The 20,862-nt window shown below is 36.6% G+C and overlaps 1 protein-coding gene across 1 annotated transcript in view; it reads left to right on the forward strand.

Moving 5' to 3' along the window:
- Positions 1 to 16,315: 16,315 nt before the first annotated feature.
- The window catches only part of GRIN2A (glutamate ionotropic receptor NMDA type subunit 2A), a 744,878-nt gene continuing 740,331 nt past the window's right edge, over positions 16,316 to 20,862 (forward strand). The window contains exon 1 of the mRNA XM_053694267.1: positions 16,316 to 16,729. Within this exon, the coding sequence (XP_053550242.1) occupies positions 16,316 to 16,729 (414 nt within the window). The remainder of the gene's footprint in view (positions 16,730 to 20,862) is intronic.

Here is a 20,862-nt window from a genome sequence, read left to right on the forward strand (position 1 = left end):
AAGTAAATGCGATCAATGGAGCGCAATTGAAGTTAACGTTCATTGGGATAGTGTATATGTATGTGTCTATATATATATATATATATATATATATATATATACGCAGTTACCGGCCAATTTATTAGGTACACCTGTTCAATTGCTTGGTAACACAAATTGCTAACCAGCCAATTACATGGCATCAACTCAATGCATTTAGGCATCTAGACGTGATGAAGTCGACTTGCTGAAGTTCAAAATGAGCATCAGAATGGGGAAGAAAGGGGATTTAAGTGACTTTGAGCATGGCATGGTTGTTGGCGCCAGACGGGCTGGTCTGAGTATTTGAAAAAAACTGCTGATCTACTGCGATTTTCACGTACAACCATCTCTCGGGTTTACAGAGAATGGTCAGAAAAAGAGAAGATATCTAGTAAGTGGCAGTTGTGTGGACAAAAATGCCTTGTTGATGTCAGAGTTCAGTGGAGAATGGCCAGGCTGGTTCGAGATGATAGAAAGGCAACAGGCTCTCAAATAACAACTTGTTACAACCAAGGTATGCAGAATACCATCTCTGAATGCGCAACGCGTCGAACCATGAAGCAGATGGGCTACAGCAGCAGAAGACCACAGCGGGTGCCACTCCTGTCAGCTAACAACAGAAAACTGAGGCAACAATTCACACAGGCTTACCAAAATTGGACAATAGAAGATTGGAAAAATGTCAGCAACAATACTCAGGTAGGCCGTGGCGTTTGATGGATGCTCAATTGGTACTAAGGGGCCCAAAATGTGCCAAGAAAATATCCCCCACACCATTACACCATCACCACCAGCCTTAATCATTGATAAAAGGCAGGATCCATCTATGCTTTCATGTTGTTTATGCCAAATTCTAACCCTACCATCTGAATGTCGCAGCTGAAATCGAGACTCATTGACCAGGCAACATTTTTCCAAACTTGTAGCCTCAGTTTCCAAAATTGTAGCCTCAGTTTCCTGTTCTAAGCTGACAGGAGTGGCACCCGGTGTCGTCTTCTGCTGCTGTAGCCCATCTGCTTCAAGGTTCAACATGTTGTGCATTCAGAGATGGTATTCTGCATACCTTGGTTGTAATGAGTGGCTATTTAAATTACTGTTGCCTTTCTATCATCTCGAACCAGTCTTCTCATTCTCCTCTGACCTCTGACATCAAGTAAGCATTTTCGTCCACACAACTTCCGCTCACTGGATATTTTCTCTTTTTCGGACCATTCTCTATAACCCCTAGAGATGGTTGTGTGTGAAAATCCCAGTAGATCAGCAGTTTTTGAAGTACTTAGACCAGCCTGTCTGGCACCAACAACTATGCCCCATTCAAAGTCACTTAAATCCCCTTTCTTCCCCTTTCTGATGCTCGGTTTCAACTTCAATAAGTCGTCTTATCACCTCTAGATGTGAAAATGCATTGAGTTGCTGCCACATGATTGGCTGATTAGCAATTTATGTTACCAAGCAATTGAACAGGTTTACCTAATAAAGTGGCCGGTGAGTGAATATATATATGCTTATTTGTGTGTACATATGTATTTATATGTGTATATATGTATTTACAGACATAAATACACATAAATACATATGTATACATATATAGACATATATAGAAGTACATTGGAGCCCCTTGCAGTTAAGTAGATAACATGAAAAATCATATTTATGCAATATTAATATTTAATAAAGTGTTATTCTGTGCATTTACTGTAAATATTTCACATTCCAATGTTCTGCACATACCAGACTATGTTATATGTATTTATAAATAGATATTGCTATATATATATCTGTATATAATCATGTATATAAAGTATATATATATATATATATAAATGCATAGATATATATTGTACAATAAAACAATCAGGTATATAAAGAAATATATATTTATTAATAAATAGAACATATTCCTCTATTTGAAGAACATTGGAATGTGAAATATTCATATTTTCATGTTGGGTTTGTCCTCTTGAGAATATGTGATTGGGTTTGCGTGTGAGTAGGGTTTTAGTTTTTTTCCTCACTTTTTTTTTGCTCTATTGACTTCTATGTGGAATACATTAACACGCATGCAATATTCTAAATTTGGCTTTTTGGTTGCATTGGGTTAGCTTGTGTGAAAACAGTTTATTTTCAACATGTAATACAAGCTCTACCCGACTCCTGCAAAAAGCTTACTTCTACTGGAGTTAGTGCGTGAGCGAGAGTGTTAAATAGCGCTCCACTTGTAATCTGTCTCTTAATGTTATATTTTTTAAACAATCTGCATGCCATTAAAATATTGTTAGCTATTTTTTTTTAAATAAAATATTTATCTAAATACTGCTCACATTCACTAACCTTTTCAAAAAGCACCAGAAGTCTGCAAACTATACTGGGATGCAAAATTCCAAGAAGAAATGTTCAGCTGTTTTGGCTGTAGCTGTGTGTAAAGAATTGTTATAGCAAACAAATAGATTTTTTAACCAGGTGCATATCATTAAAGATCCTTTTATATATACAGGGAGTGCAGAATTATTAGGCAAGTTGTATTTTTGAGGATTAATTTTATTATTGAACAACAACCATGTTCTCAATGAACCCAAAAAAAAACATTAATATCAAAGCTGAATAGTTTTGGAAGTAGTTTTTAGTTTGTTTTTAGTTATAGCTATTTTAGGGGGATATCTGTGTGTGCAGGTGACTATTACTGTGCATAATTATTAGGCAACTTAACAAAAAACAAATATATACCCATTTCAATTATTTATTTTTACCAGTGAAACCAATATAACATCTCAACATTCACAAATATACATTTCTGACATTCAAAAACAAAACAAAAACAAATCAGTGACCAATATAGCCACCTTTCTTTGCAAGGACACTCAAAAGCCTGCCATCCATGGATTCTGTCAGTGTTTTGATCTGTTCACCATCAACATTGCATGCAGCAGCAACCACAGCCTCCCAGACACTGTTCAGAGAGGTGTACTGTTTTCCCTCCTTGTAAATCTCACATTTGATGATGGACCACAGTTTCTCAATGGGGTTCAGATCAGGTGAACAAGGAGGCCATTTCATTAGATTTTCTTCTTTTATACCCTTTCTTGCCAGCCACGCTGTGGAGTACTTGGACGCGTGTGTTGGAGCATTGTCCTGCATGAAAATCATGTTTTTCTTGAAGGATGCAGACTTCTTCCTGTACCACTGCTTGAAGTAGGTGTCTTCCAGAAACTGGCAGTAGGACTGGGAGTTGAGCTTGACTCCATCCTCAACCCGAAAAGGCCCCACAAGCTCATCTTTGATGATACCAGCCCAAACCAGTACTCCACCTCCACCTTGCTGGCGTCTGAGTCGGACTCAAGCTCTCTGCCCTTTACCAATCCAGCCACGGGCCCATCCATCTGGCCCATCAAGACTCACTCTCATTTCATCAGTCCATAAAACCTTAGAAAAATCAGTCTTGAGATATTTCTTGGCCCAGTCTTGACGTTTCAGCTTGTGTGTCTTGTTCAGTGGTGGTCGTCTTTCAGCCTTTCTTACCTTGGCCATGTCTCTGAGTATTGCACACCTTGTGCTTTTGGGCACTCCAGTGATGTTGCAGCTCTGAAATATGGCCAAACTGGTGGCAAGTGGCATCTTGGCAGCTGCACGCTTGACTTTTCTCAGTTCATGGGCAGTTATTTTGCGCCTTGGTTTTTCCACACGCTTCTTACGACCCTGTTGACTATTTTGAATGAAACGCTTGATTGTTCGATGATCACGCTTCAGAAGCTTTGCAATTTTAAGAGTGCTGCATCCCTCTGCAAGATATCTCACTATTTTTGACTTTTCTGAGCCTGACAAGTCCTTCTTTTGACCCATTTTGCCAAAGGAAAGGAAGTTGCCTAATAATTATGCACACCTGATATAGGGTGTTGATGTCATTAGACCACACCCCTTCTCATTACAGAGATGCACATCACCTAATATGCTTAATTGGCAGTAGGCTTTCGAGCCTATACAGCTTGGAGTAAGACAACATGCATAAAGAGGATGATGTGGTCAAAATACTCATTTGCCTAATAATTCTGCACTCCCTGTATATATATATATATATATATATATATATATATATATATATATATATATATATATATAAAAATATTTCTCTAAATGCTGCTTACATTCACTAACCTTTACATTGGGCACTAGAAGCCTGTACACTGTTTTGGTCTGCAAAATTTCAAGCAGAAATTTTCAGCCATTTTGGCTGTAGCTGTGTGTAAAGAAATCTCATAAACTTTAATTTTTGAATAAAATCACAAACCTCAACCAGGGAAATCCAGAGGTGCTACGAGTCCAACAGATATGAATAGCCTGAGGAAAAAGTACATGATACTGAGAAACGCGTTGCTGTGTTTTTAATATGTTTAAATAAACACTTTTATTATATACAATCTTGCTACATTGCTTCTCTTTGGATACTTTTATTTGGAGTAAACTCCTATACTGCTGGAGGTGTTGCAACATAGCCGCTTTGGTGATTACCATTTTGGCATCTGGGAGTCCCTGCTTGAGAGGAGAGTTTACCGGACAACTCTGAGGTTTCCGGCTTGCCCAGTCAGCACCACATCTTGGTGCTTTTTTACACGTGAGTGCATTTGAGCTACAATTTTTTATCTTGATACACTATATGGAATTATGCTATGTGGCGCCTTCTCTGCTTCTTTATAGATATGAATAGCAGTTCAATACCAAAGTCCCAAAAGAGGATATATTGAACACCATCCAGCTGCAGCATCTTCTTTGTTCCTCCAAAACAAATAAAGTCCCAAGATACTTATAAGACAATAAGAAGGTGCAGCATTGTGTAATCCAAAAATTGTATAAAGGAAAGTATGATAAGGTATTCACAAGCTATAAAGCACTCTCTTATGCTAATGAACGCAGAGTGGCCCCTTGACAGTAGACCAGCTCACTGAGCACCCGGTAACAGGACCCTGTAACCCGGTAACGTATTCACAAGCTATAAAGCACTCTCTTGTGCTAATGAAAGCAGACTGGCCCCTTGACAGTAGACCAGCTCACTGAGCACCCGGTGACAAGACCCTGAAACTCCCAAGGGGCTTAAAAGACAATAAGGAGGAGAAGCATTGTGTAATCCAAAAATATGCAAATGTATAATAGAAAGTGTGAAAACGTACTCACAAAGTGTAAAGCACCCTCTTGTGCAAGTGAAAGCAGACTGAGGGCAACTCACTGAACATCCTGTGACAGGACCCTGGATTCAGTGCAACTCCAGAACCAAATCAGTATCAAGGCAGCAATGAAAGTATGTTTTGAAAAGCTAAAAACTTTATTAAAACATCATAAAAAGGAATCACTCCACATCAGAGCCCCTAATGAAGTGCAACATGTTTCTCAAGGTCACAATAAACTAGAAATGAGTGTTAAGGTTTATTGTGCCTGATGAAATGGCGGGTTGGACCACTGAGGTCAGTCTGCTTTCACTAGCACAACAGAGTTTTCACACTTTCCTCTATATATTGGTTTATTTTTGGATTACGCGATGCTGCACCTCCTTATTGTCTTTTAAGCACCTGGGTAGTTTCAGGGTCCTGTTACCGGGTGCTCAGTGAGCTGGTCTACTGACAATGGGTCAGTCTGCTTTTATTAGCGCAAGAGAGTGCTTTATAGCTTGTGAGTACGTTACCGGGTTACAGGGTCCTGTTACCGGGTGCTCAGTGAGCTCAGCTGGTCTATAGTGATGTCGTGAATAGTTAGCCGGCAAATAGTTCCCGGCGAACATAGCATGTTCGCGTTCGCCGCGGCGGGCGAACATATGCGATGTTCAATCCGCCCCCTATTCATCATCATTGAGTAAACTTTGACTCTGTACCTCACAGTCAGCAGACACATTCCAGCCAACCAGCAGCAGACCCTCCCTCCCAGACCCTCCCACCTCCTGGACAGCATCCATTTTAGATTCATTTGGAAGCTGCATTCTTAGTGAGAGGAGGGACAGTGTAGCTGCTGCTGATTTAATAGGGAAATTGATAGCTAGGCTAGTGTATTCAGTGTCCACTACAGTCCTGAAGGACTCATCTGATCTCTGCTGTAAGGACAGAACCCCAAAAAGCCCTTTTTAGGGCTAGAACATCAGTCTGCTTTTTTTTTTTTTCCCTGTGTAATCTAATTGCAGTTGCCTGCCTGCCAGCGTGTGTGTCAAGCTCACAGCGTATACTGTGCCCACTTGCCCAGTGCCACCACTCATATCTGGTGTGGCAGGTGGTGGGGTTTGGTCTGTGTGGGGGGGGAAGCTACACTACGGAAAAAAAAATAAAAACAGAAAAAACAACTTTTTTTTGCAAACTGGGTACTCCCAAGATGGCCGCCAATAAGGCAGATGGGGAGGGTTAGAGAGCTGTTTTGGGGGGGATCAGGGAGGTTGGGGGCTAAGGGGGGATGCTACACCACAGCATATGTAAATATGCTAAAAAAATAAATAAAACATTTTTAAAAACCTTTTATTTTACTACTGGCAGACTTTCTGCCAGTACTTAAGATGGCGGGGACAATTGTGGGGTGGGGGAGGGAAGGGAGCTCTTTGGGAGGGATCAGGGGGTCTGATGTGTCAGGTGGGAGGCTGATCTCTACACTAAAGCTAAAATTAACCCTGCAAGCTCCCTACAAACTACCTAATTAACCCATTCACTGCTAGCCATAATACACGTGTGATGTGCAGCAGAATTTAGCGGCCTTCTAATTACCAGAAAGCAACGCCAAAGTCATATATGTCTACTATTTCTGAACAAAGGGGATCCCAGAGAAGCATTTACAACCATTTGTGCCATAATTGCACAAGCTGTTTGTAAATAATTTCAGTGAGAAACCTAAAATTGCGAAAAAATTTAAGTTTTTTTTAAATTTGATTGCATTTGGCATTAAATATACCAAAATGGGCCTAGATCAATACTTTGGGTTGTCTAGTACACTACACTTAAGCTAAAATTAACTCTACAAGCTCCCTACATGCTCCCTAATTAACCCCTTCACTGCTGGGCATAAAACACGTGTGGTGTGCAGTGGCATTTAGCAGCCTTCTAATTACCAAAAAGCAACACCAAAGCCATATAAGTCTGCTATTTCTGAACAAAAGGGATCCCAGAGAAGCATTTACAACCATTTATGCCTTAATTGCATAAGTTGTTTGTAAATAATTTCTGTGAGAAACCAAAAGTTTGTGAAAAAGTGAACAATTTTCTTTTTATTTAATCGCATTTGGCGGTGAAATGGTGGCATGAAATATACCAAAATGGGCCTAGATCAATACTTTGAGTTGTCTACTACACTACACATAAGCTAAAATTAACTCTACAAGCTCTCTACATGCTCCCTAATTAACCCCTTCACTGCTGGGTGGGCATAAAACACGTGTGGTGCGCAGTGGCATTTAGCAGCCTTCTAATTACCAAAAAGCAACACCAAAGCCATATAAGTCTGCTATTTGTGAACAAAGGGGATCCCAGAGTAGCATTTACAAGCATTTATGCCATAATTGCATAAGTTGTTTGTAAATAATTTCTGTGAGAAACCTAAGGTTTGTGAAAAAGTGAACAATTTTTTTTTATTTGATCGCATTTGGCGGTGAAATGGTGGCATGAAATATACTAAAATGGGCCTAGATCAATACTTTGGGTTGTCTACTACACTACACTTAAGCTAAAATTAACTCTACAAGCTGCCTACATGCTCCCTAATTAACCCCTTCACTGCTGGGCATAAAACACGTGTGGTGCGCAGTGGCATTTAGCAGCCTTCTAATTACCAAAAAGCAACGCCAAAGCCATATAAGTCTGCTATTTCTGAACAAAGGGGACCCCAGAGAAGCATTTACAACCATTTATGTCATAATTGCATAAGTTGTTTGTAAATAATTTCTGTGAGAAACCTAAAGTTTGTGAAAAAGTGAACAATTTTTTTTTATTTGATCGCATTTGGCGGTGAAATGGTGGCATGAAATATACCAAAATGGGCCAAGATCAATACTTTGGGATGTCTTCTAAAAAAAAATATATACATGTCAAGGGATATTCAGGTATTCCTGACAGATATCAGGGTTCCAATGTAACTAGCGCTCATTTTGAAAAAAAGTGGTTTTGAAATAGCAAAGTGCTTCTTGTATTTATTTCCCTATAACTTGCAAAAAAAGCAAAGAACATGTTAACATTGGGTATTTCTAAACTCAGGACAAAATTTAGAAACTATTTAGATGTTGTACCCACTGCGGGAGTTTGGTCTGTCACTGTGAAGCGGGCGTAACCCTTACACTACCTGATCGATACAACATCATACCTGATGTTTTAAAGCACGTTATTCCAAACAATTTAGGAATGTTAGGTGATTTATGCCCTTTATGGATTAAAACCAGACTCTGCATCAACTATGTAATTTTCCATGGGAGTTTGCCATGGATCCCCCTCCGGCATGCCACATTCCAGGTGTTAGTCCCCTTGAAAGAACTTTTCCATCACTATTGTGGCCAGAAAGAGTCCCTGTGGGTTTTAAAATTTGCCTGCCTTTTGAAGTCTATGGCGGTTCGCCCGTTCGCAAACATTGGCGGAAGTTCGTGTTCGCCGTTCGCAAACTGAAAATTTTATGTTTGCGACATCACTGCTGGTCTACTGTCAAGAGGCTAGTCTGCTTTTATTAGCACAAGAGTGTGCTTTATAGCTTGTGAGTACGTTATCACACTTTCCTTTATACATTGGTTTATTATTAGATTACACAATGCTGCACCTTTTTATTGTCTTATAGGTATTTTAGGATTTCCTATTTATGGATCTCAATCTCAAAAACTAAAGTGCAGATTCAATTCAAACTATCAGGTTTTGTAAACATTGATCACCTGAATCTAAATTGCTAATTTTCATTTAGTTTCAGTAACTATATACTGTATAACACACACACACATATATACTGTATGTATATATATATATATATATATATATATATATATATAAAAATATATATATATAAAACTGTAACTGTATAAATCAAACACAACAAAACAATATTTGATGACAATGGTAACTGGCAAATATTGTGTGAATTTCCTATAGAAATGTGAAGTGCAAATACAACATTGAACTTATGTTTAGATGTAAAAGGCCATTTGAAAAAGTTTATGTCTTCTGGAAATGCAGGTGTATGCCAACGTATGTCAGGCAAAGTTAAAAACTCTTTTTTTGTGTTATTTAAAACCCCCAAAAGAAAACATTCTCTATTTTAACACAGAGCTTATGAAGCTGTCTGTAACACAGGGCCCACAGTCATGTATCTCATTCATACAGGGAAACACATTGTTATAAATATAGACTACCATTTTTTTTTGAAGAGATGAAAGACCACATTATACAAAAAAATGACAAAAGCAAATAACGTTTGCACCTGGGGTAAAATTTGACCTTATATTCACCTACAGATTAATGTTGAGGGGGATGGTTGTTGCTCTTTTTACTAAAGACATAAAACCTTGTATTACTTCTTACAGGTTTCTTTTAGCTTTAATGGGAAGGGTTTATAGTGTGGTGGCTCCATCAATTATTAGATCACTCAGAAGCTACTTGTTTTTTTATATAGGTATTGAGGAACATGAAGATGCAAATGTGAAATCCATTAAGACGTCTATGACTCCTTTGCCAATGAGAACCGTCACTTTTAAAAGACAGAAATCCGACTGAAATGTGATAAATTCTTCTTTTAAGTCCCTATTTGAAGAATTTCTGAAATGGCCAAATTTTTTTTTTTAGTATTTTTATTACAATGTTTGTTGGCGTTAATAAGATTATTAGAACTGCAGAATCTGTTGGCGCTCTACAAATAACCGATAATAATAATGATGGTCACAGGGCAACCATCATTAAGTTTTAATATAGCACCAGGCTGGATTCTTCTCTGACGTTTTGCAGGACTGATTCTTTGACAATTCTGTTATCAGTATCTTGGTTGTCTTAAAAAAGTTCCTATATAATGTAACAGAGCCCAGTCAATGTGAACAGGAATGAAGCTGCTTTATATATTTATATATTCCATATATACATTCTCTGGGAAACAATTCTTGGTACAACAGGTTTCAGTGCTTTGACCCCCGACAACATGTCATTCTCACTCTTTTACAAATTATGACTGGTTTCTGGAGCTTGCTAATGACTTACCATCCTTTTACATGGCAAACATATTGTTGAAAACAGCAGCCTATTTAATTACAATAAACACAGCCATAAGAAATGGATCAATGCCAGTGTCACTGTAGAAGCTCAGATACACCTGTGCCAGATGCCAGCCTGTCACAAGTGTTCTCTGCAGAACTGATGGTTAATATTTGTTAAACTGTATATGCAACTGCTGAGTCAAGATTGTTCTCTTTACATTTGTGTGATTTGAATGAAACTCTTGGTGGGTTAAAATGACAAATGTTCCCTTATGTACAAAGTGCAACATCATTTATTTACAATAATATCACATAAAAAAAATAATAATGTATGCATCTCTACTGGCATATGCACCTCTAACCTCTACTGTGATAAAATAAGTTTTACAGAACCTTGATAATAGTGCACATGAGATAACAGCATGTGTCTATTTACTGTTTGCATATTACTGTTAAGAGCTTATTGCTGCAGTTCACACTGTAGATAAAAGTAAGTCTATATTATATTTACAGCAGTATGCATAATAACTAATAACATGGAGACAAATTAGAATCAAGACTACAATAAATACCCTCCCCCCATACATAGCCATGCAAAAAAAGTATTTTGTGGGGACAATTACATAAGTAGGTCAAAATTGCTGATATAAAAGGGTCCATGTGTTAGACTCTGCAATAAAACAGTCAATCCTTAGGTTGTAGCAGAGATAATTTGAAACTCAAGGCAATAATATCATGCATCAGTTGGTAAAATGTCCTGTAGCATTTTGTCAGATAGGAAGCCCAGCCAATTTTCAATGGAGGAACCATCTGTGAAAAATATTTCAGACATTGGAAAACAATAAAACAAAATCTCATTATGCCTTTTTACTAAATAACCTGAAAACATACACATGTTCCAACTTAACAGTTGTATTTATTGTGAAACTGCACATTGTATACATACTTAAAACATATATCAACACTCCTGACTTGCACTGGCTACTGCATATCAAGGTACACATCATAATCAAATCTGATTTCTTCTCAGGGATTTGTTCCAGGGAATAATTAAAGCTTTTTTTAAAATGTGTGTAACTTTAATTGCATATTTTTATGTTGAAAGACAATGATAATTGATTATATAATGCGGAAATTGGTAGCTAATTTGTTATGACTTCACACAGGTGTGTACAACATAACTGTACTTTTTATTTTTCCTTTTTTTATTGGAATGGCAATTATTTCTCAATACACACTGTTTATTTTCAGTGTATTTTTCATTTTCTATATGTTATACAAGATAAAGTCATGAGCAGTATCTTAGAAAGTTTCATTGTATAAATTGTAACAAAAAATTTGAGAGTTAATACTGTACTATAAATTACAATTTATATTGTTTTATAACCCTGTATGAAGTAATCAGAATATTCATTGTGTACTAAATATCAGAAATGTAACACAGGTATAAATGTTTTTTGCATGAATACATATCTGAACTAGATTATATTTTTGATTCACACACATTCACATACACACACACACACTCACACACACATATATAAACAAACATATACACACCCATGCACACATATACACACATACACATACACACATGCACTCACATACATATATACAGAAACATATGAACACCCATGCACACCTATACACCCCCACACACACTCAAATACAACCATACACACACACACACATGCACACTCACACACACATACATGCACACACATACATACACACACTCACACATACATATATACACATACATACATATGCACATACACACATGCACACTCACACACATACACAGACATACATATATACACATACATACACACACATGCATACTCACACACACATACACTCACAAACATACACAAATGCACACACACATACATACACTCACATGCACACACACATACATACACACACTTACTCACACACACACAACCCTGTATGGGATTGTTCACCTAATGGTATTTGCTGCAGTTCCTATGACAGCATTATAGTAATTAGGATACGTATTTTTAAATACAACATTTGTATTGATTTATATATGCAGGCTAGTTAAATAATGCAAATTAGGTGAACAAATATTTTTTTGTTCATTCCGAAATCAAGTTCATCTTATTTTCCCACCAATTTGCAACTATTTAACTCTAAAACGTATTAGTTTATTATAAACTAGGAATTTTCCTTTATCTATTAATGTCTAAAACGTTTTGTTTGTTATAATCTGGATATATTCCTTTAAATATCAAGTAATTGAACAATGCACCTTGAATAAAAAATAGAAGAATGACTGCAGGCTCCAGATCAAAGGGACCAGGACAAGCATAGGATGTGAATGTAAAGATATGTGGTGCAGATACCTGAGAAGTGACTGCATAGTGCTGCGTGACTGCAGGTTATATAGCAGATTTTCAGCACCACGGACAGAGGCATGCGAACTGCAGTACTTACTACAGCCACAACAGAACAGACTGAATTAATACAGATCTATAAAACTGATTATTTACACACACATATATACACATATATTCACAGACAATTAACACACACACACATATATATATATATATATATATATATATATATATATATATATATATATATATATATATATAATACACACATAAACACAAATTCAGACAAAGACACACAAACACACACACACACATACATACATACACATATATATACACATACACCACAGACATATATAATACACAAATACACACATACACACAAATTCAGACAGACACACAAACACACACACACACACACATACATATTCATATATACACATACACACAGACATATATTCACACAAACACACACACATATACACACACACACACACACATATATTCACAAACACACATATATTCACACACACACACACACACACACATATACATACATACACACACATATACATTACACATATACACACACATATATACATACACACACATATATTCACACAAACACGCACACACACACACACACACACACACATACATACATACATACATACATACAAACACACATATACATTACACATATACACACATATATACATACACACACATATATTCACACAAACACACACACACAGAGATATACATACATACATACATACATACACAAACACACAAACACACACACAGATATACATACAAACACACATATACATTACACATATACACACACACATATACAGAGGGTAATTATAGAGCAATATAATGCAGGGAATCTAATTGCACAAAGAAAGCACAGACAGCAGGGAATATAATCTGCAGATTGTTTTGTCAGTTACAAATTCTATACAAAAATACCAATTTGTTTCTCCTGCCAAACACACCTGCTGTCTCAGTTTGCATAGCAGCCAGAGAACTTCTGCAGAATACTGAGAGAGTTCTCCTCCTGTACTGTAAATGCTTTGACTGCAGCTCTGTAGCTTTGCATCCAATATCTGTGTTCCTTGCAAGGCTCAATGGGGTGAGCAAACTGTAATACTCTCTCTTACCTAAAGGATGTGTTTCTGATTGCATCCCTCAGTTTCCAAAAAGCTATGAGGAATCCAGAGTCTGGGCATCATGTCCTGCTATTCTGCTGCAGAAAAAATGAAATACCGATACAAAGAGAAGGAAGGTTGTGAATATTTCTCTTCTATGGAATTAACTCCCAGTTTGCCAATTGTGTTCTGAACTTTGTTTGCCATGGGGGACAGTAATGCTGAGTGATATTTTATTATCTACGATGTGAACAAGTATTTTGGTCAAACGGACGATTATACCCAGACATTTTGTACTGCATTGCTTGCAAGGGGATTTACTGAAATGACTTTGTGGGATATCAGCCTACAGCTACAGGATTTGGGAGTATGCAGTAAGTATTTGATGTTAGTGCTATTGTATCTATCTCATGACTTATTAATAGACCCAAGTACATGTTTACAAGATACAGCAGAAGGCACATCAGATGCTAAATCACTGCATGTGAATACAGTTTATTTCATTAGACTTTATTCAGCTAGCCCTAAGATTTTATTTTTGTTCATACAAACTGCAACTATGTATTATGGTTAACCAACTTAGGCAAAACCCCAGGCAACAAGGCAAATGTGTGCTTTTATAACTGCAGTGCTCAGTGATTTGCCAATAGTGGGAATCAGAATTTGGTCTCAAACTTACATAGTGCCCTGGAATCTAATGCAGTTTTCTGTACAACTTGCAATGCAAGAGCCTTATTATCTAACATTCACATTTAGCAGTTTGGGAACTTAGTGAAAATACTGCTACAAAACGTTACCCTAGAAAGATGCTGCACACAGAATTCATTAGTGGGGGCTTTACATTTGAAGTTTAGCAATGCACATTTTACCTCTAATTCCTCCTTAGGAAATGACTCATTGCAAATACAGTTTCATGTTTCTGAATAGAGCTTTATAGCACCATTGAGCCTACTTTTTATTTGTATTTATTTTTACTCTTTCCATTTGTAGCTTATTATGAAATTCCCCAATACTAAATGTCACTTACCAATTAAACTGCTAATACTACATCAATGGGCTAATGCAGTGATTTAATATGACTCATATAGCAAAGCACATGTCTCTTTGCTTCATAGTCATCTTTACTTTAGCTGAATACATTTTGGATTATAAAGGGGTTAATAAATTGTGTATGGGGATTAACCCCTATTATCCACTTATCTGTATTCCTCTTGACCCTCCCTACAGGCAGCTGTGGCCCTTACACCAGCTTGAATGGTGGGCTCTGTTGGAAGCCATGTGGAAAAGAAACTGCAGCAATATTCTTGGAGGGAAGGGGGGAAGATTATCTTAACACAGACTGCTGAGAGCAACGAGATGCCAAACTTTGCAGCATGCCAAAAAGCAACCACAGATTCTCAAGTCCCTGGTATGTGTAGTAGGCTGCAGTGAGGGGTTTTACCAGGCGGGGGCGCTGGCGTACTACTTCTTCGTATGAATAAAGGCTTGGAATAAAGTACGTAATAAAGGAGCCCCCAGCATCTGTAACAAACAGAATCCCAACATGTAATCCTTATAAGGCTATTTTTGTGCATTGCATGAGTGTATATCATGTCTAGTCTAAATCTCGTTGGAATATTTAGAGCAATCGATAGCAGACATTGCTTCTATGCAAGAGATACCCTATATATATGCACCAGCCTGTAGCTAAAAGGCTTTATCTACTCAGTATAATTGTTTTGTATTACTTTTTCTGTAGGGGGATGATATATTTATTGACCATTACATAAATGGTCAATACAAGTTAATTCCACTTAAGGATTGAGAATGCCTGCAGAGGGTATACTAGCTAGCTGTGCTATTAGCAGACTCCACATACTGAGGCTGAAAAGCAGAATTCTCTAAATAATGTTTGACATAAACAGCAATTATGGGATTGTGTGGGGATCCCCAAAAGGAATTTAACTCTATTCTTATTCCTTTGACAAAAAAAAATTAAATACAAAATAAATAAATAAATAATTGAATAAAATATGAAAGCAATTAAAAACAAATCTAAGTATCTGCATATATTACCATATCTGCAGTGTAAGAACACACAGGTATAATACAGAGACATAACACAGACATTGTGATAATACAGGTGTTATATAGAATGACACAATGAAATATTTATGCTGCAATACACTGTATAGTAATAAACCAATTTACTTACATTTAGCAACTGCTATTCTGCAGAGGATTGCCTGCAGATGTACAGCAATTATGCTGAGAGACATTAAATCTATTAGTGTTTTTTTCTTCTTTCTCTCCCAATATTGCAGTGTTGAGATGAGAGCAATTATATAGTGAAAAGTCAGCAGTGGAATGTCTTTTATCCCAAGTGCTCCATGCATCTCCACAACATTGTCACCAGGGAAAGCTTGTTTGGGGAAAACATGACACACAGCCTGATATTAAGACTAAAGGGAAGCAGGGATTTAATTGAGTGCGTTGCAATAATCCATTGAGAATATTCTCTGCAGCAAATGAACTGCTCTGGTTTTTCTTTAGCTTTGTTATTTTTGATCAATAATAAAATCTTAAAGAGCTAGTGAAAGAGTGACCTGATGTGATCATTTCTACAGGGATTAATGCTGGAAAAGAAGATGGGCACTTCTGCCTCTGCTATCTTCCTGCTCCAAGTTCTCCTCAATTTGGTGGATGTGGGTCATGGAGCAGAGAAAAGTTTTCCTGTCCTGAACATTGCAGTGATTTTGGGAAGGACTCGTTATATTACAGAAAGGGATGTCCGCTCTCTATGGTCAAGAGATATGTCTTTGGACTTTGATGTTAATGTGGTGAGCTTGCTAGTCAATCAGACTGACCCAAAAAGCATTATCACCCACATCTGTGACCTAATGTCTGGGACTAAGATCCACGGGGTGGTTTTTGGAGATGACACTGATCATGAATCAATAGCTCAGATTTTGGATTTTATTTCATCTCAGATTCTTATCCCAATCTTGGGCATTCATGGTGGGTCTTCAATGATTATGGCAGAAAAGGTAAGAGTTAATTTCAGACAACAATGTGTTATTTTCAGATCATTGTTTTCCTACAATATTACTATTCACACTAAGTTACATTATCCTTCAAGTGCACAATGGGTAAGTCATTAGCAATAAATCATTTTGCATTATGTGCTGAGCTAAGCATAACTACTGGAATCATTTAATACTAAACCAATACTTGTGCAAACACTATCTCATTAAAACTGGATCAGTTAGAGACTATAGAGCTCAACTTAACTAGAATTCTTTAAAATCCTTTAGCTTTGTAGAAATGCAGAATTTAAACAGCAACACATCTTATATTGCTAAATAAAGACTATACTTTAAAGTTGATCCCATATTATCTTGTATATAGTCTGTAAACAACTGTTTATATTTGAAGGGTAAAAAGCAAATATTTGAAATATTTGATAAAATAACAAATGCGCAAGTTGGTGAAAACAAATTGAGATAAAACTATTTCTTATAGAGTAAAGGTTGGTTTGGTTTGTAGGGAATTTGTTGATGATGGATCAAACTTTTTTATTATGTCAGAAATAATTTAGCTGGCTCTAAATGATACAGAATAGCATTATGCTGGCATCTGCAAGGAATGACAGTGTATCTGCATGATCCATTTAGGGCCACTATAAAGTTTCAAACAGATATAGTGGATGTGTCACCTTGTCAGGCATGTTAATACCCTGCTCAGAGGTGCAGTAATGTAGGAATCTTGAATGTTCTTTAGATTTATTTTGGTAAAACACTACAGCAGCTTTTATATTAAATGAGAATGTGTCTGCACTGTTTGAAATGATGAAGTGGCCCATAGAAATGAAGCCTTTCTGCATTATGCCTACATATGATGACCATTACTCAGCTGTCAAAAGGTAACAGATGCTATTTACCACTAGAGTGCACTGTATTGGCTACTTTATAACTCAAATTGTTACACTACCTGAAGATACAACCTCATTAGCATCTTAAAAAGCGTTTGCCCTTGTGCCCTATCTCACAAGGTTGGCGGTTTGATGACTGCTTTGAAATATTCCAGTTTGCAAAATAAGTTTATTCATTAGAAGACAATGAGAAATCAAAATAAAGTTGACTATTTTTTAATCTTTCTTTCTTTCTTTCTTTCTTTCTTTCTTTCTTTCTTTCTTTCTTTCTTTCTTTCTTTCTTTCTTTCTTTCTTTCTTTCTTTCTTTCTTTCTTTCTTTCTTTCTTTCTTCTATCTAGATTAAGTATCTTTCTGCCTTTTCTTTAGAATATTTTTTTTTATTGAAAGAGATTTAGCTATATGTGGGTCACACTCAGACTTGTTTAAAGGGACATAATACTTATATGCTAAAACACTTAAAAAAGTGATGCAGCATAACTGTAAAAAGCTGACAACAAAATATCACCTGAGCATCTCTACGTAAAAAAGGAAGATATTTTATCCCAAAATATCTTTAGCTCACCAGAGTAAGCGTTGTGTAAACAGTTATACTTCAGCTGCTGTCCAGCTGCACGTTGCAAAAACAAAAAAACAGAACAATAGCCAATTAGCATCAGCAGTGCTGAGGTAATGTTTTGCCTTTGCTGTGATCTCATGAGATTTTATAGAACTTACTTAAACTGAATCAGAAAATAACATGACTGTGCCTGCACATGCCACATGCACACATTCCCCTGCAAGTCCTGGGACAAGCATCCTGACTGGCTGCTTAAAGTCTCTTTACAGTGGGGTGTGAATAATTAGGTGATTTGAGGTAAAAATATCTTCTTTTTTTACATAGAGATGCTCAGGTGATATTTTCTAGTCAGTTTTTTACACTTATACTGCATCAGTTTCATGTGCTTCAACATTTGCGTATCTTGTCCCTTTAAAATCTATTTTAGTGGGAAATGTGTAATGTGTCATTGTCTAGTGCATATTCCCTCCATTTACATGCGTTGTTAGTTTGAGGAAAGTATTTGACTCCCAGTTCATATTTAGCCTTTGACTTTTCACACAGAATCCACTGCAGAGCAAATAAATATGTCTTTAAACAAACAGCTGTGAGTTCTTCTAATATTTCAAACTACTACACATGATAAACATATATGATGCAGATTTTAACCCCTTGGTTGCTTTATAGAACCATAACTCATTGTACAAAGATGAAGCCAAGGAGCTAACAATGACAGTTTTGGGTGATTTCCCAATCTTACAGATTATACAACAAACCCATCAAGCTGTGCTGCATAATGAACTAGAAAACAAACACTTTGCACTTCAGAGTAAAATCCTTAAACTTATCAGAGTATTGTAAGGGGTGGCACCGCTTAGATGGATTTTTAGAGCCAAGTACATGGATTCTAGTCTTATAAAATGATTTAGCCTGTCCCCCTGGGGTCTTGGTCAATTCTCTTCAATATTGTATTGTACCAAGTTCTCTGTCTGTTTTAGAAATGCAGCAGGGTAGTGTTGTTTTCTGGGAAATGCCTGTTATATTCCTACTTAGCATAATGATATATGTATCCAGTAAAACAGGTAGTTAGATAAAATGGAATGTGTAAAAGCCCTAATCAAATCCATTACAGTTTGCCATTCAAAAACGTTGTACACAACTTCAAATGTTTTTGGATTCAATGCTATTCCACTCCATTACAAGTGCTGCTATGTACATTGGTTTAAGAATCATAAAACACTTTTATTCTCTATTTAACCCCTTTTTTCTGTAATTTATTTTCCAATTCATGGAATTGGAAGTACACACTACAGCGTTCACAAGCCAACTCCTCCTGCTACATATATGTTCCTAATTGTCCTCGGCAGAGGTGATCAGATAATATATTACAAACAATGCAAGTCGTGTAAATAAAATCAGCGTGGCTAGCTTTGTCTTCTCCTGTTAAAAGCCCAGATTGGTTGCTTCAAATTTGGAAAATGGTGAGGGGAATGTAGAAACTGAAAAACAATTACAGCAAACAATGTTAATGCATTCGGATAGTTTTCACATTCTCCTGTTAAGGCTGCAGAAAAGCAATTATAAAGAATTATATGTCTCTTTTATCTACCCCAAAAACATACACAACATTGCAGGGAAAACAGTTTGTTATACACAGATTAGATAAATATATGAGAAACTATAAAAGGCAGTCCTCAGAGGTCAAGAATTGCAGACCATTACAGAGGCAAAATATGTAAAGCCTAAGTATAAATAAAACGTTATTATACATTCATGCGTTGTGCAATATAATGGGCCAGATTACAAGTGGAGAGGTATTTAGCACCTACGCTTGAGCGCTAACAGCACTTAACCCCTTAATGACCACAGCACTTTTCCATTTTCTGTCCGTTTGGGACCAAGGCTATTTTTACATTTTTGCGTTGTTTGTGTTTAGCTGTAATTTTCCTCTTGCTCATTTACTGTACCCACACATATTATATACCGTTTTTCTCGCCATTAAATGGACTTTCCAAAGATACCATTATTTTCATCATATCTTATAATTTATTATAAAAAAATTATAAAATATGAGAAAAAAATTGAAAAAAACACACTTTTTCTAACTTTGACCCCCAAAATCTGTTACACATCTACAACCACTAAAAAACACCCATGCTAAATATTTTCTAAATTTTGTCCTGATTTTAGAAATACCCAATGTTTACACGTTCTTTGCTTTTTTTGCAAGTTATAGAGCCATAAATACAAGTAGCACTTTGCTATTTCCAAACCATTTTATTCAAGATTAGCGCTAGTTACATTGGGACACTGATATCTTTCAGGAATCCCTGAATATCCCTTGACATGTATATATTTTTTTTTAGAAGACATCCCAAAGTATTGATCTAGGCCAATTTTGGTATATTTCATGCCACCATTTCACCGCCAAATGCGATCAAATACAAAAAATTGTTCACTTTTTCACAAACTTTAGGTTTCTCACTGAAATTATTTACAAACAGCTTGTGCAATTATGGCATAAATGGTTGTAAATTTTTCTCTGGGATCCCCTTTTTTTCGGAAATAACAGACATATATGGCTTTGGCATTGCTTTTTGGTAATTAGAAGGCCACTAAATGCCGCTGCGCACCACACGTGTATTATGCCCAGCAGTGCAGGGGTTAATTAGGGAGCTTGTAGGGAGGTTGTAGGGTTAATTTTAGCTTTAG

Source organism: Bombina bombina, chromosome 11 (genome assembly GCF_027579735.1).
Source record: "Bombina bombina isolate aBomBom1 chromosome 11, aBomBom1.pri, whole genome shotgun sequence".
NCBI lineage: Eukaryota > Metazoa > Chordata > Amphibia > Anura > Bombinatoridae > Bombina > Bombina bombina.